The sequence below is a fragment of the Tinamus guttatus genome, unplaced genomic scaffold (genome assembly GCF_059628265.1).
Source record: "Tinamus guttatus ecotype Peru unplaced genomic scaffold, ASM5962826v1 Tinamus_guttatus_pri_ptg000629l, whole genome shotgun sequence".
Taxonomy (NCBI): domain Eukaryota; kingdom Metazoa; phylum Chordata; class Aves; order Tinamiformes; family Tinamidae; genus Tinamus; species Tinamus guttatus.
In genome coordinates this window covers 596,978-610,947 of record NW_028289163.1, presented here as the reverse complement: position 1 = coordinate 610,947, position 13,970 = coordinate 596,978, and the positions used below count along the sequence as shown (strand labels likewise).

The following is a 13,970-nucleotide window of genomic DNA, read 5'->3' as shown; positions in this document are numbered from 1 at the left end:
CTGAGCGCGGCGAGGTGACCTCTCGCTGCTCTAGAAACCCGGAGGAGTGAAGGGTTGGGAAGGACAGGTCGCTGGAGGGCGGAAATGGGCTTTTTTTTGTTTCTTTTTTCTTTTTTCGGTGTTTTTTTTGTCTTTTTCTCTTTTTCCCGTGGCCGGCGGGCGCCGGTACAGGCACTGCATGCGACAGAAGCGGCGGCGGCGGCGGCGGGCGCTATTTCTGCCCGCTGATGGACTGCGATATGGAGCGCGGGGGGATCATATCCAGCAGGTATTCCCGCTGCCGGTCGGCCAGGCTGGACGCTTTGTGCCCCCCGATGCCGGCGTTCAGGTAGGCGATGTTGACACCTGCGGGGACGGCAGCGCCGCTGGGCTCCGCTCCGGGCGCCGCGCGGCTCCCGCTCCGCGCTCCCGCTTCCCGCGCCGTTCCCGCTCCGCGCGATCCCGCCGCTCTTACCTGGCATGCCGAGGAGCCCCCCGGCCACGGAGAGCTGCGGCGCCTGCGCGAAGTTGGAGAGCATGGAGCGGGCCGAGGTGGGAATGCCGCGCTGCAGGGAGCTCTGGGGCTGCGGCGCCTGCGGGGGGCACCGTGAGCGCCGCGGCCGGCACCGTTCCCGGGAGCCGGGAAGGGACCCGCTCGGATGGGGGGTCCCCGCGGCCTTTGCCCGGAATGTGGGAACGGTGTTTGCGCGTCCCCGACGGCACCGGCGGACGCGGGCCCGGGCCGGGCGGGTTATCCGCCCGCACAGCCGGGAGGGAGCAGTGGGAAGGTGGGAATAGGGGGCCAGGAGGCAGCTCCTCCGGGGCCTCATTAACGCCCTGCACGGACCAGCCCTGGCCCAGGGACGAGGGCTCAAAGCAACCTCAAAGTGCTCGGAAAAGCCAAGGCTCCGACTTCAAAGAGCAGCCGGAGCCGGGAGCCGCCCTGGGAACAGGCAGGAGGCTCCTCTCCCAGCGCTCCGGCTGCTCCGCGGAGCCCCGCGCGTCCCGCTCCGTGTGTGTCCCGCTCCACGTGCATCCCGCTCTGTGCCCGTCCCACTCCGTGTCCCACTCTGTGTGTGTCCCGCTCCATGTCCGTCCCGCTCCTTGTCCCACTCCGTGTCCCACTCCATGTCCCGCTCCCGTCCCGCTCCCATCCCGCTCCCGTCCCACTCCATGCCTGTCCTGCTCCATGTGTGCCCCGCTCCGTGTCTGTCCTGCTCCGGGTCCCGCTCCGTGTGTGCCCCGCTCCGTGTCCATCCCGCTCCGTGTCCCGTCCCGCTCTGTGTCCCGTCCCCGTCCCGCTCCCGTCCCGCTCCGTCCCCCGCCGCGCTCACCTGCCGCAGCGAGTGGTGCCGCATGATGCTGTCCTGTTTGCTGACGCTGGCCACGGCGGGGGCGGCCGTGGGGGACAGGGCCGCCTGCTGCTGTAGCCTCTGCTCGATCTCCTGGCGGGGGGAGGACGCTGAGGGGCGGCCGCGCTCCGAGCCGGCCCCGTTCCCGCGCTATCCCGGGGCTCGGAGCGCCCTCTCCGACCCCCTCGGACTTCCCAAGCGCTCCAGGAAGCAGGACCAGAACTCACTGTCCTGACCCGGCCTCCCGCTGCTGCCAATGGAAGGAGCTACAAATCCGACGGGAACGGAGCGGCCGCCCGCGCCGCGTTCCCTAAAGCTTTACGTCCCGGACAGCCCTGTGGAGAACCACAACTGCCCCCAGAACAGCAAGAGGGACTTGGCTTTGGTCTCCAACAGGAGACCCCATGGAGAGGGAGCAGCAGATCCCGGAGCCGCGTTGGGGCTGGCTCCTCCGGGCGCTCCCGGAGCCGACGCGCTTCCGAGCGCGGAAGGAACTTGCCTGCTCCTGCTGCAAGGCCTTCACGAAGGCGTTCTTGAGCCGGTTGGTGTGCTCGGCCTTCAGCGCCTTCTTCTGGTTGGAAGTCATGCACTGCTCGCACAGGATCTTGCCGTTCTTCTCCTGCTTCCAGTGCGGGGTGAAGTCGGTGCGGCACTGGGCGCACACGAAGGGCTCCACGCGCAGGAGGGACGCGCAGCTTTTCCCTGGAAGTCACCAGCAGGAGGAGTTAGGGCCAACGGATCAAGCACGTTCCGGCTTTCGGGAGAGCTTTGCCTCCAAACCCAACCCGGGAGCTGCAATCGCAGAGCTCAGGGGCTCCCGGCGAAACGCGCCGAGCCCTCCCGCAAATTCCTGGGGAATTTGCACGGCCGGATTCCTACTGCTCGGCCAGCACCGGCTCCTCTTCCCATTCCCATGGCAATGGGCAGCGGTGCCGGCGGCTCATCCGCCCCCTTTCCACAGGGATGGAGGATCCCGGGCAATGCACGGGGCTCCGGCGGTTTTCACATTCCCGGGGGGGAGCGGGAGCTGCCCAAGCGCCTCGGAAGGGGCAGCTCCCGCTCGGCAGAGCCGGAGCTCCGCGGCCCGTGCTCCGAGCCCGGAGAAAAACAGCAGCAGGGAGCAAGAGCCCGGAGCAGCGCGGGCCTAAAACCGCTCTCAGAGCCTGGATCACAGGCCTAAACTGATCGGAGCCGGGATCGCAGGCCTAAAACCGATCAGAGCCCGGAGCACCGTGGGCCTAAAACCGCTCTCGGAGCTGGGATTGCAAGCCTAAAACCCATCGGAGCCCGCATCGCAGGCCTAAACCGATCGGAGCCCGGATTGCAGGCCTAAAACCGCTCTCGGAGCCTGGATCGCAGGCCTAAACTGATCAGAGCCCGGATCACAGGCCTAAAACCACTCTCGGAGCCAGGATCGCAGGCCTAAAACCCATCGGAGCCCGGATCGCAGGCCTAAAACCGCTCTCGGAGCCTGGATTGCAGGCCTAAAACCCATCGGAGCCTGGATCACAGGCCTAAACTGATCAGAGCCCGGATCACAGGCCTAAAACCGCTCTCGGAGCCCAGATCGCAGGCTTAAAACTGATCGGAGCCCAAATCACAGGCCTAAAACCACTCTTGGAGCCTGGATCGCAGGCCTAAACCAATCAGAGCCCAGATTCCAGGCCTAAAACCGATCGGAGCCCGGATTGCAGGCCTAAAACCCATCAGAGCCCGGACCGCAGCTTGGCAAAGGGGCAATGGGAGCGCGGCGGCGCGGGCGGCGCTCACCTTGGCTGTCGATGACGCTCTGCACCACCTCCTCCAGCCCCACCATGTAGATGAACTCGCTGTTGGCCGCGCTGGGCAGGAAGTGCAGCAGCGGCGCGGGCGGCTTGGGCGGCGGGATCTCCAGCAGCGTCTTCTCCAGCTGCTTGCGCAGCGCCAGCTTGGCGGCCGCCTGCGAGTTGGCGGCGTCGCTGAGCGCGCTGGGGCTGGGGAGCGGGGAGGACACCCTGTTCACGGCGCCGGGCTGCATGTGGGAGGCAAGATTCATATAGATGGCTGAGGACGACGTCCGCTGGCAGGGGACAGAAGAACTCGACTGCTGCGGAGGAAGGGACAGGAGCGTCAACGCGCGGCCGCCGGCGCTCGCGGCTTCCCCGAGGAACCAGAGCGGCTCCGAGGAGGCTCCGTGCAGCCCTCCCTGTGGCTGTGAACACTCGAGGGAGCTGCAGGGAGAGGAGCCTCCAGGAGCAGGGAGCACCCGGCCTCTGCACAGCACTGAATCACCAGGTCCCGGAATGGTCCCAGTTGGAAGGGGCCTCTAAGGATCAGCCAGCCCGAGGAGCAGGGGCACCAGAGCAGGGGCACAGGGTCCATCCAGGCGGGTTGGAGATCTCCACAGAAGGAGCCTCCACAGCCCTGGGCAGCCTGTGCCAGGGCTCTGGCACCCTCACAGCAAAGAGGAGATGGACACGGAGCTGCCTGGGTTCCCCCGTCCTGGCCCTGGCCACCATCCGGAGCAGTTTGGCCCCGTCCTCCCTACATCCCCCCTCAGGTACACGTTGATCAGGCCCCTCTCGGGCTGCTCCCCTCCAGGCTGGACCGGCCCCGCTCGCTCCGTCCTTCCCGGCTGCTCCAGCCCCTCCGTGGCCCCGCGCTGGCCCCTCTCCAGCAGCCCCAGGTCCGAGGGGCTGCGACGCGGGGAGACCCGCGGGGCTGGTGCGGCCGCGGCGGCGCTCGGTGTCCCCGCCGGCACCGCCGCTCGCTGCCCGTCCCCTCCCACGCGGGTGCTCAATTCCCTCCTCTTCCCGCTCCGGGAGCTCTCTCGGATCCCGACGTGACAGCAACAAAGCACAAAGGCTCCTGCTGCTGCTTCCACGGCCCTCTGGAATGGGAGCCCCCGGCTCTCCCGCTGCCCCTGGGGCAGGAACCTGGGCACAGGCAAGGGGGAAAGGCCCCAAGAGCCACCAACTCGCTGGGCCCTTCAGTGCCAACCAGCAGGGCCGAGGCCACGATCCCGCTGCTCGGGAACAGCACGGGAAGGATTCCAAAAGGGAAACCTAGCTGGATAACACACTGCCAACGCTCTGCTGGTCGGGGAAGGGCAACTGGTTCAGCTCACACAGGTGCAGGCAAAGTTACGGCAGAGCCCAACAGGGGCATGGTGTGAATTTAAACACAAAGGGGATAAATTAGCACCAAGGAGCTTCAAAAGGAGCTGGATCTGCCACTAGTGACTCTACACCTTCAGAAAGCGCGTCCAGACCTTCTCACAACTGTGCCCCTGCTTCACTAGGGTCTTCAGGACTGTCCTTGTGCCTGCAGAACAGGCCTGGTTCTGGTTCTGACAGCTCTGGCAGCTCCACAACAGGGAGTTCTTCAGGATTTATTGCTTTCCTGCAGGTTGAGGGCATCTATCCGTTCTCCAGACGCCCTTCCAAGCTCAAGCTTCGTGGCAGCATCTTCATTCCCAGTGCCCAACGTCTCCATGGGATTCATTGGATTCAGAGGGCACTTGCTCCTCTCCTTTCCTACCAACCCATTAGGCAACCAAGCCCCAAAGTGGCAAGAGAGGAGCTACCTACCGGCTGGTAGTTGATGGCTGGATTCATGCTTGGAGTTGTAGTGCGGATGAGGCCAGGTTTAGGAGGAACGCGCTGCCCCTGGAGCTGGGCAGGGTTTGGAGCAATCACACGCTGTGACATGAGCATATGGGGCAGAGCCGTGTTTGTGGCAGACCTAATGACACTGTGACCCTGTCGAGAAAGGAAACAAGGAAGAGGGGGGAAAAAAGAGGTCTTGAGGCAAAGCAGGGTTTTTAGTTCCGTGCTCAGGCTCTGCAACAACCGAGCATTTGCACGGATCAAGCTGCTTTCCGTTGCAGAAATCCTTGTGTTGCAGGCATGGAAATCACAGTGCAAAACAGGACCCAACCATTCCAGCCCGAGACCCCTGCACAGGCTGCACGTCCTGCCCGCCGCTCCGTGTCCCCCTGCTCCTGACCACCACCACAACGGATCCAATGGGAAAACAACCCGGCAAAGGGCTGGGAGGTTTCTGCCAAAGGCAGCCTTGAAACACCTCGTGTCTGCTGTTCTTTATTCCCTACTTGCTCTCGGTGAGGTTCTTCATTGTCACACATACGAAACTCTTCCCAAGGCCCGTGCAAACAATGTGTTTCCTCCTCCCTTGAAGCCCGTTTCCTTCACCAGCCTCATCCCACTGCGCAGTCACAATAGCTCTGACCCCAGAATCGTTGCCATAGTGAAGAAAACGAATGTCCCAAACAAAAGAGATGGTTAATGGGGGAGTAAATGATCAGGGGGAGTAAATAATCAGGACGACGGAAAGGAAAGTCTTGGGCAAGAGACTTTCAGTCCCCCAAAAGATGGGGTTTTTTTTGCCCTTTTTCTGCTGTTTTCCTCTGAGCACCCCGTCTCAACGCACAGTTCTGCTCAGCAGCAGGACCATTTGCTCAGGGTTATCACCCTTCCGAGACGTGAGCCCCGTCCCCCTCATTTTCAGCCCCAATCAGCCCGGGGAAGGCTCACCTGTAACGTCCTCAGGTTCTGAGGCTCAACCCCCTGAGCTCCGGGCCGGGAGGGCAGCTTGGACAGTCCCTGCTGTCCCACGTGAGCAGGCGACGGCTGGACAATAGAGGCCGCGTTCTGGACAACGGGAGTCTGGACGGGGAGAACAAACAGCAGCGTCAACACCCGGCGCTTGGGAAGGAAACCCACGGGCAGCCCAGGTCGAGCAGCCCCCTCCAAGCTAAATCCAACGTTAACGTTTCCGAGCGGCACAAACTGGGGCCCCACACGGCGCCGCTCGGAGCGTCACCTTCTGCACCACGTTCTCCTTCTGCAGCTGGCTCTGCCTCAGCTTCTTCAGCAGCACCAGCCTGGCCTCCTCCAGCCGGAGCTCGTCCCGGAGCTGCTTGATGAGCTGCTGTCGCTCCTCTATGCTCTTCCCCTGCAAGCAGAGAGAACCCGCTCAGGGAACGCGGCGGGAAGCGGCTGCCGGGCACTGGAAGCACCAGGAAGCACCAGGAGGCACCGAGTGAGCAGGAACGGGGACTGCAGACAGCGAAACGGGCCGGCCCGGCGGGCCCAAATCCGCTGCGCCGCGCGGGGAGCTCCCACGTCCTCCGAACGCGCTCCCGTCGCAGCAGGGCGCTTCCCGAGGGTGGAATTCCTTACCTTGAACATTTCAAGATTTGCTGCCTTAAGTCTTTCTTCCATACGAGAGCTGGCCCGGGGACTGGATGCCTCGTTATCGGAGAGGACGATGATGTCCGGCGAGGGGGTTAATCGGCCCCTGTCCTGGTCACTGCGTAACGGGAGGAAGAAGAAAACGGATGAGCCACAAGGACCAGGCACCGGGAGCAAACGTGCGGCCGGGCAACTCCCCTCCACCACAGATCCCGGCGGGAATTCGGCACCTCCATCCGCAGAGCTGAGAAACTCAGGCCCTGCCCAGCTCCGGAGCGGGAAAAGCGCCCGCTGCTCGGGAGCTGTCGAGGGAAAAGGCTCCGAAATGTTGGGGCAGACCCGTGGGGAAGCTCCTGCCTGTTGTTGCACCAAGGGAATGTGACAGTGCCCAAAGAGCCTTGGAAAAACAGGGAATAACCCCGTGGAAGTAGGGGCCGTGGCTGCAGACGGAGTTATCGCCGCTCAGACGAGCCGGAAGGTCCTGGGTTTGCGGCTGCAGCGGGAGGCAGGAGATGCCCCCGTTATCTTATCGGAAGCCTCTGGCTTGGGAAGCCAGCAGGGAGCACGAGGCTGCGTCCCCGTTCCCGGGCTGCGCCGCTCCGAAGGCTGCGAGTGCAGACGGGCCGGCGGGAGCCGGCGTGGGGCTACGGGAGCTTTTGGGCAGGACAGAGGTTGCCCTGCACGGAGCCGCATCCCGCGTGTCTGGAGCTGGAGCCGCATCCCTGGAGTGACATCCCGTGTGCCCGGAGCCAGGGCTGCATCCCGTGTGCCCAGAGCCACATCCCACACGCCCGGAGCCGGAGCCGCATCCCTGGAGCGGCATCCCGTGTGCCCGGAGCCGGTGCTGCGTCCCCGGAGCCACATTCCGCGTGCCCAGAGCTGGAGCCACATCCCGCACGCCTGGAGCCAGAGCCGCATCCCATGTGCCCAGAGCTGCATCCTGCGCGCTCGGAGCTGGAGCCGCATCCCATGGGCCTGGAGCCGGAGCCACATCCCTCATGCCCGGAGCTGCATCCCATGCACCCAGAGCCACATCCCTGGAGCTGCATCCTGCATGCCCGGAGCCGCATCCCGCTGCCTGCCACCTTGGGCGAGGGGGGACACAGCTGCCGGTGCCCCCCAGTTGACTCGTTCAGTCAAGGCAGGAATGGAATCCCACGGAACGACTGCGCGGAGCCGCCCCGCGTCCCAGGGGGTGACGGCGGCGCCCGGACGCGGAACCGTCACTGCCCCGCGCTCCCGCGGCGCCAAACGGCTCCGGAGAATCCGGGGCCTCCAGCCCCCGCCGCAGCCCCAGAGCCGAAGCCGCGTCCCGCTCGGCTGCATCCCAGCACGGCTCCATCCCGCTCCAACGGCCGGCGCGCGCCCCCTCGCCCTGGGAGCGTCTCCGGAGCAGCCCCCGGAGGAATTGGCCCTGGAAGCGTCTCCGGAGCAGCCCCGGAGGAATTGGCCCTGCCCCGGTACGCAGGCGGCTCCGGGAAGGCAGCAGCCCCACGGGGCGCATGTGAGGAGGGCTCCGAGGGACCCGGCCAGCCCCGAGGGACACGCGGAGCTTTTGTCACCGCGGGCTGCGCCTCCACTCGAGTCACCGCACGGAGCCGCCCGCTCCGAGCGCCGCCGCTCATGCAAAGCGCGGGGAAGCATCCCGGGAAGCTCCGCGCGGCGTTCCGGCAGGACCGCTCCGCTCAGTCGCTCGGCCTGTTCGCCAAGTCGGCGCCGACTCCGCACCCAAATCAAGCAGAACCCCCCATCGCTCCCGTTTGCTGCGAGCAGGGACGCGGCCCCAGGAGTCGCTGGAGCGGCCGCGGGACAGAGACCCGGCAGACGGATGCAAATCCCGGGAATGCCAGCGCTTCCCGGGCGCATGGACACAGCCCCCCGCCGCTCGGCACCTCCCGCAAGGGCTTTTCAGGAGCAGGAGGAGGGAAGAAGAATTCCCTCTGGCTCGTGGAGCCGCTGGCCGGGCTGGGGGCGACTCCGAGGGCGACCGCCCGGGGCCTCGCGGTGGATTTGGCCACCAAGGGCTTCGGGTGGCCCTTGTGCAGGTGGCCCCGGGCTGCAGCGGGGTCCCTGCTGCTCCGCACGGCCGGGCAGGGCTGGGGGCTCCCCCAGGCGCTTGGGCTCGCACTCCCGAGAAGGAACAAGATCCCTCTGGCTTTGGGGTGCAATGAGCAGGAAAGCAGAAGGGAATCAATGAAAGCTCCGCGCTGGGTGTTTCCAGAGAGCCTCTTGGGGAGAGCAGCCCCTGGCGCTCCCATTTCAGCCAGAGGCACCTCCCAGGCATCGGGACACCAGGAAGACTCCCCCAAGCCTCCAGGCCCGTGGAATGTTGGGTTCGTTTTTGCCTCGGAATCTCCCACGGGGCTGAGCAGAGGTTTAACACCGGGCTCGCTCCCGCCTCTCCTCGCTGGCACTTACCTCCTCCTCGCGCTCATATCCACCGGCTCGTCGTTAATGTTCTCCTTCCCCGGCCTCCCTCCAGTCCTGCCATCCCCGTGGGGCCTAAGGCTCCCGTTGAGCTTCTCCTCGTAGACTTTCACCCCGTCCTGCTTCACCGGGAGCTCGTGGGGCACCTCGATGCCCGAGAGGTCCTTGCGCTTGAGCAGCGCCAGCATCTTGAGCCGCTCCATGGCCTCGTGGCCCTCCATCTTCAACCTTTTGGCCAGGACATCGTCCCGCTCCTCGGCTTGGTCCAAGCTCCGCTTCAAGAGGTTGAGGCGCAGGGCGTCCTCCGTCATCCTGTCCATCCTGCAAAACAGGGAGAGTGAGGCCGGTGCCGAGCGCCCGCCGGCCGCGGCGCATCCGTTCCCGCCGCGGCTCCGCTCCCCGCGCGCCGCGTCCCGGTGCCGCTTCCCGGTGCCCGGCAGCCGGACGGGGAGTTTCCCACGCGGGAGCCCCGCGCCGGGTCGCGGCCGCCGCCGGCGGCAGGGAGGATCCGCAGGGGGATCCGGCGCCGCCGCCGTCCCTGCGCGAGGCCTCATGCGCTGGGGCGGGCGAGCAGGGACAGGCCCGGGAAGCGCCCGGAGCGCCCGGAGCGCCCGTCCCAACCAGCTGCGCGGCGCCCACGCGGGTGGGAGCGCCGGCCCCCGCGGCAGCGCCGGCTCCGCACCGGGAAGAGGCTGGACGGCGACACCGGGCACGCGAGCAGCATCCGCAAAGGCACCCCGGGGCATCCCGAAGGCCCCCGCATCCCTATCCAACCGGTATGGAAGCGCCCATGCGCCGGAAAGCCGCTGCCGTAACCAACCGGCGTCCCGGCGCGGTTCCCCTGGTTCCTCAGTCCTCCAAGCCTCGCGCCGCTTCCCGCACACAGATGTGTCACGTCGCGCTCGGCACTAAGGGAAATCCAGCCCCAAGACTTGCTGGCAAGCAGGAACATAAAACACGGGAGCGCGCGGAGGGGATGCGGATGTCCCGGAGAGGCGACGCAGCCGCTGGACACCGGTCGGGCAGCAACAGGCGCCTGCGCCAGGAAAAAACCTGATGCGTCCTCAAAATTCACCTGTTAATTTTTATAAAAAGTCTATGGCCGCATGTGCAGCTCCTGATGTTGTAGCTGGAGCCCGGTGCGGGCGCCGGGATGGGAAGGGTGGTTAGGATGTGTGTATCCCAGGGCCAAATTAGTTGAAACGGAGGGGAATCCTCTCCCCTGCTGGTTATTTGAGTCGGGAAGTCTGGCACTCGGCCGCTCCGTGTCAGAGTATCCCAAATTCCAACCCGTAGTTTGCCTTAGGAGCAGTTTGGAAACCAAGGCCTGGCTCCTGGAGACCCAGCTCTTCATCGGCAATCCGGAATGATAAACCAGAGCCCGGGCAGAATTCCCTCCTCCCGATCCGCGGCCTCGCAGGAGGAAGCGTCCGAGCGGGAGCGCGGAGGACGGGGCCGCTCCGAGGGCCGCTCGTGGGGACACGACAGGCCCCGCCGCGCCACCTGCTCCAGGACATCCGTCCCGGGGCTCCTGCACATCCACTGCTCTTTCCTAAAGGAACTTACATGTGGAAAAGATATATATATGTATCGCCCTGTCAATACAACCTTTGCAACGGTGGCAAAACCCCTCGTGGGAAAACCCAGGAGCCTAAACCACGGTTTGTTCCCGACGCGACGCAGCCTGCGGGTATCCCGGTGCCGCAGCAGGTGAGCGGGAAGCGGGAAGCGCCGGCGCGGGCTCGGAATTAGGAGGCTCCTTGGGAGGAGGCTGGTGAGGAGGCGCCCGGACACGACGCCCTCCCTGAGCTTCGTCCTCCTCCTCCTCGACGTTCCCGCTGCTCTTCCCGCTCCTCGTCCATCTTCCTGCTGCTCCTTTGAAGAAAAGCGGCGCAAAAGGCCCCGGTCACAGGGCCTGCAGCTCCGCTCTTCCCTGGATGCTGCAGGGAAAGCTGCTCCAAAGGGGCTTTTGGCAACAATTCCTAGGAGCAAACCTGGAAAAAGAGCCGCCCAAAACAGGAATGGGAGCATCATCCTCAAATCCTGCCCGTAGCTTCCAAACACTCGAGGCGCCGACGCTCTTCCCAAAAACTTCAGGACCTGCAACCCTGCAGCTCCCGGCCCTCCCTGACTCCCAGGCTCAGGAGTCATCCCCTGAATCCTGAATCCGGCAGCGGCTCCGGGTCCCCGCGACGGCGCGGGCAGCTCCCGCCGTTCGGCTCAGCAGCACGTGCTCTTCTCCGGGTTCTTTTAGCTCCAGGCAGTTTCCCGTCTCCGGTGCTGGAAATACAGGTTTGCCATTCCCAGACAAACAAAACAGCAGCTGGATTTTCTATTTCGACGGGATCCAGCACCCACGGCTGCACGCTCGGAGGGAAAAACCCTGCACCACGATTGGAAAAGCTGCACGAAGCGAGTTGAGCTGGGAAATGAACACTGTGCTGGGGACCAGGCCTAGCTGGGGACACACGGTTCCTATGGAACAGGGTCATCCCGCGGATCCGAGGCGCCGTCCTCGGCCGGGGAAACCTCCTCTTCCTCCTCGGATGACTCCGGCTGCTTTAGTCCAAAAAGGCCAAGGGGCTCCTAGGAGAGAGCGGGGCGGGAGCGCGGGGCTCGGGGCGCTCTGCTCCGGTGCCGCCGTGTCCGTGCGGGACGGTCGCTCGGGGCGCTCTGCTCCGGTGCCGCCTCCGCAGGGCACGAGGGCCGGGAGGCTCCAGCGCCGCCGTGGGCACTGGGAACACGGAGAGCGGCGCCGGAGCGGCCTCGGCCCGCGTGAACCCCGCGGAGCCCCGGAGCGAAGGCGGCTCCGCCGTCCCCGGGCCCCGTCACCTGCGCGCGCTCCACGTCCCGCGCGCCCGCCCGCGTCCCGGCGCTCCCAAACCCCACGGAGCCCCGGGGCGGTTTCGGAGCACCGGGCTCCCCGCGCCGGAGCGAGCGGAGCAGCGCGACGCGGCGCCCGGCCCCGGCGCCAAACGCGTTTCGCCGCGGCGCACAAAATGGCTGGCTCCCAAGGCGAGCGTTTCCATGCGGTTCTATAAAAAGGATAAGCACCTAAAAAGGTAATTAGGGCTTAACGGCGACGCGGGCTGGAGAGGGATCTGCGGGAACACGGATACGGGGACAGCCGGGGGGGAAACGCTACCGAATAAAACGGCGCCGCGCTCGGAATCCCGCTGCCGCCGCTCGCGAGTTGTCAAGGAATACTACGGCGGGATTCCTGCGGGGAGAAATCCTACGCCGCGGCTGCGTGGAGGAATGCGGGCGGCAGGTAAGACGGAAAACGCGGAGGCCCCGGGAGCAGCGCACGCAGGAGCCCTTAAAGGAACACACGATCCCGGGAATGCACAACAAAGGGGAATAACCCAGGGAGCCTTTACAAATCCCCCGAGTGCGGCAGGGAGGATAATAAAAAAAAAGTCATTCATAAATCGGGGGTTGCAGCAAGCGTTTCTCAATGGTGTTTAGATAAAGCGGAGCCTGGAATAATAAGACAAAGGAAATATCGGAGCGGACAAACCGTGAGTTTGCAACAGGAGCCGCCTCGGGATTGCAGCAGGATGGGAATTCCTGGGGTCATTTCGGCAGCCGGTCCTGCCGCTTCCCGCCCTTCGGAAGGGCTCCGGCTCGCGCGGGACGCTCCGGGAGCCCGTGGAGCGGGAAGCGAGGGGACACTGCGACTTCCCAACCGGCTCCCGGGGCAAACGGCAGCACGGAGCGCCCGGCTGCTCCGGCCACGCGCGCGGGGAAAAGCGGGAAGAGCGACGGGCACCGGAGAAAGGGAGAGGGGGAGACCGGAGCCCGACACCATCCCTGGCGCCTCGCACGAGGCCGAGTTGCCGGGAGGCCGTGCGGGATCGCAGCCATCCCGCCGGAAAGGCAGCGTGCTCCGGAGCCGGGGGAGACGCTTGTGTATCCCAGGGGAAAAATCCATACGTACGGACATACGGATCTGCTGCTTGGGGAGGAAAGGGGCTGCACGAGGCCGTCTGGGGGCCGGTGAGCTGGGAAATGCCCCTGCCAGGTGCCCAAACGGGTCAGTGCCGACCGCGGCGGGGGGATTCCGGGGGGATTTCGGGGGGATTTCGGGGGGATTTCGGCTCTGACGCCCTCGAGCGCGGCCCGGCCTTTGTGCCGTGGCCCGGGGACCAGGCCGGGCCGCACAAAAGCTTCGGAGCCGCCCGGAGCCCCCTCGGAGCAGGAATGGGATTGTGGTTCCTGTCGCCAACCCGAGCGGCCGGGCGAGTCCTCTCCTCAAAACCCCCTGCGACAGCAAGACGGTTAGTTTGGAAAGAAGAAAAACCGGGAGACGGCGGGCGGATAATCCCTAAATCCTCGTGCCGGTTCCAAAGGGACGGGGCGGAGGTACTTACAGGTACAATATTCCCGCTGCCTCCTCTCGTTGCCAAGAGGAATTAGGGGCAGGGAGGGAGGCCGGGGGCGCAGGCCCGGCCCTGCCAATCAACCCTCCTGCTCCATTAAACAAAAGGATTCGGGATGTTGGGGACGCTGGGGACGGTGCGGGGGGGGCGCTGACTTCTACCCGTGATGCCTCGCGGGGGCAGGGGAAAAGAAAAAAAAAGAGGAAAAAAAAAGGGGAAAAAAAAAACCAGTTGCAGCCGGTTTGTAACCTCAGGACATGGAATTATCTCTCATTTTTTTTCCTTTTTTTTGCGGTGGAGCAGGCGGTTGGCTGAGCACCCCCTCCCCGGCAGCCCCTGGCGCCCGGCCAGCCCCGGGCTTCATTCATGAGAGCTCTTTTCCTGCGCTGCTATTTTAACCGTTTGCTCCCCAAAGCTGCCGTTTTTTTACATATAGGCAAGAGACAGGGAGCGCGCGAGGGCGGCGGGAGCGAAGGCGCCCGGCTGTGCCCAAGCAAACGGCCTCGTCCCAAATCCACCCCGTTAACCAGCGCGCTCAGGTTCCTCCCAAAGCCCCCTCCAAACCCGAGTGCCAAATTCCGGCCGCAAAATCCCAAACGGGAACGCAGAGCGTCGCCGGCCGCGCTGGGAACGCC

At 65.1% G+C, this 13,970-nt stretch overlaps 1 protein-coding gene across 1 annotated transcript; it reads right to left on the bottom strand.

The window, feature by feature from the left end:
* Positions 1-208: 208 nt before the first annotated feature.
* GATAD2B (GATA zinc finger domain containing 2B) lies at positions 209-9,273 on the bottom strand. The gene is made up of 10 exons (XM_088535325.1): positions 8,945-9,273; positions 6,515-6,644; positions 6,156-6,287; positions 5,867-5,998; positions 4,901-5,071; positions 3,102-3,417; positions 1,831-2,033; positions 1,314-1,424; positions 455-572; positions 209-345 (listed from the first exon to the last, which is right to left on the bottom strand). Exons 1-10 carry the CDS (start codon positions 9,271-9,273, stop codon positions 212-214), a joined length of 1,776 nt encoding a protein of 591 aa, XP_088391451.1. The 3' UTR covers positions 209-211.
* Between the last annotated feature and the right edge of the window lie 4,697 nt (positions 9,274-13,970).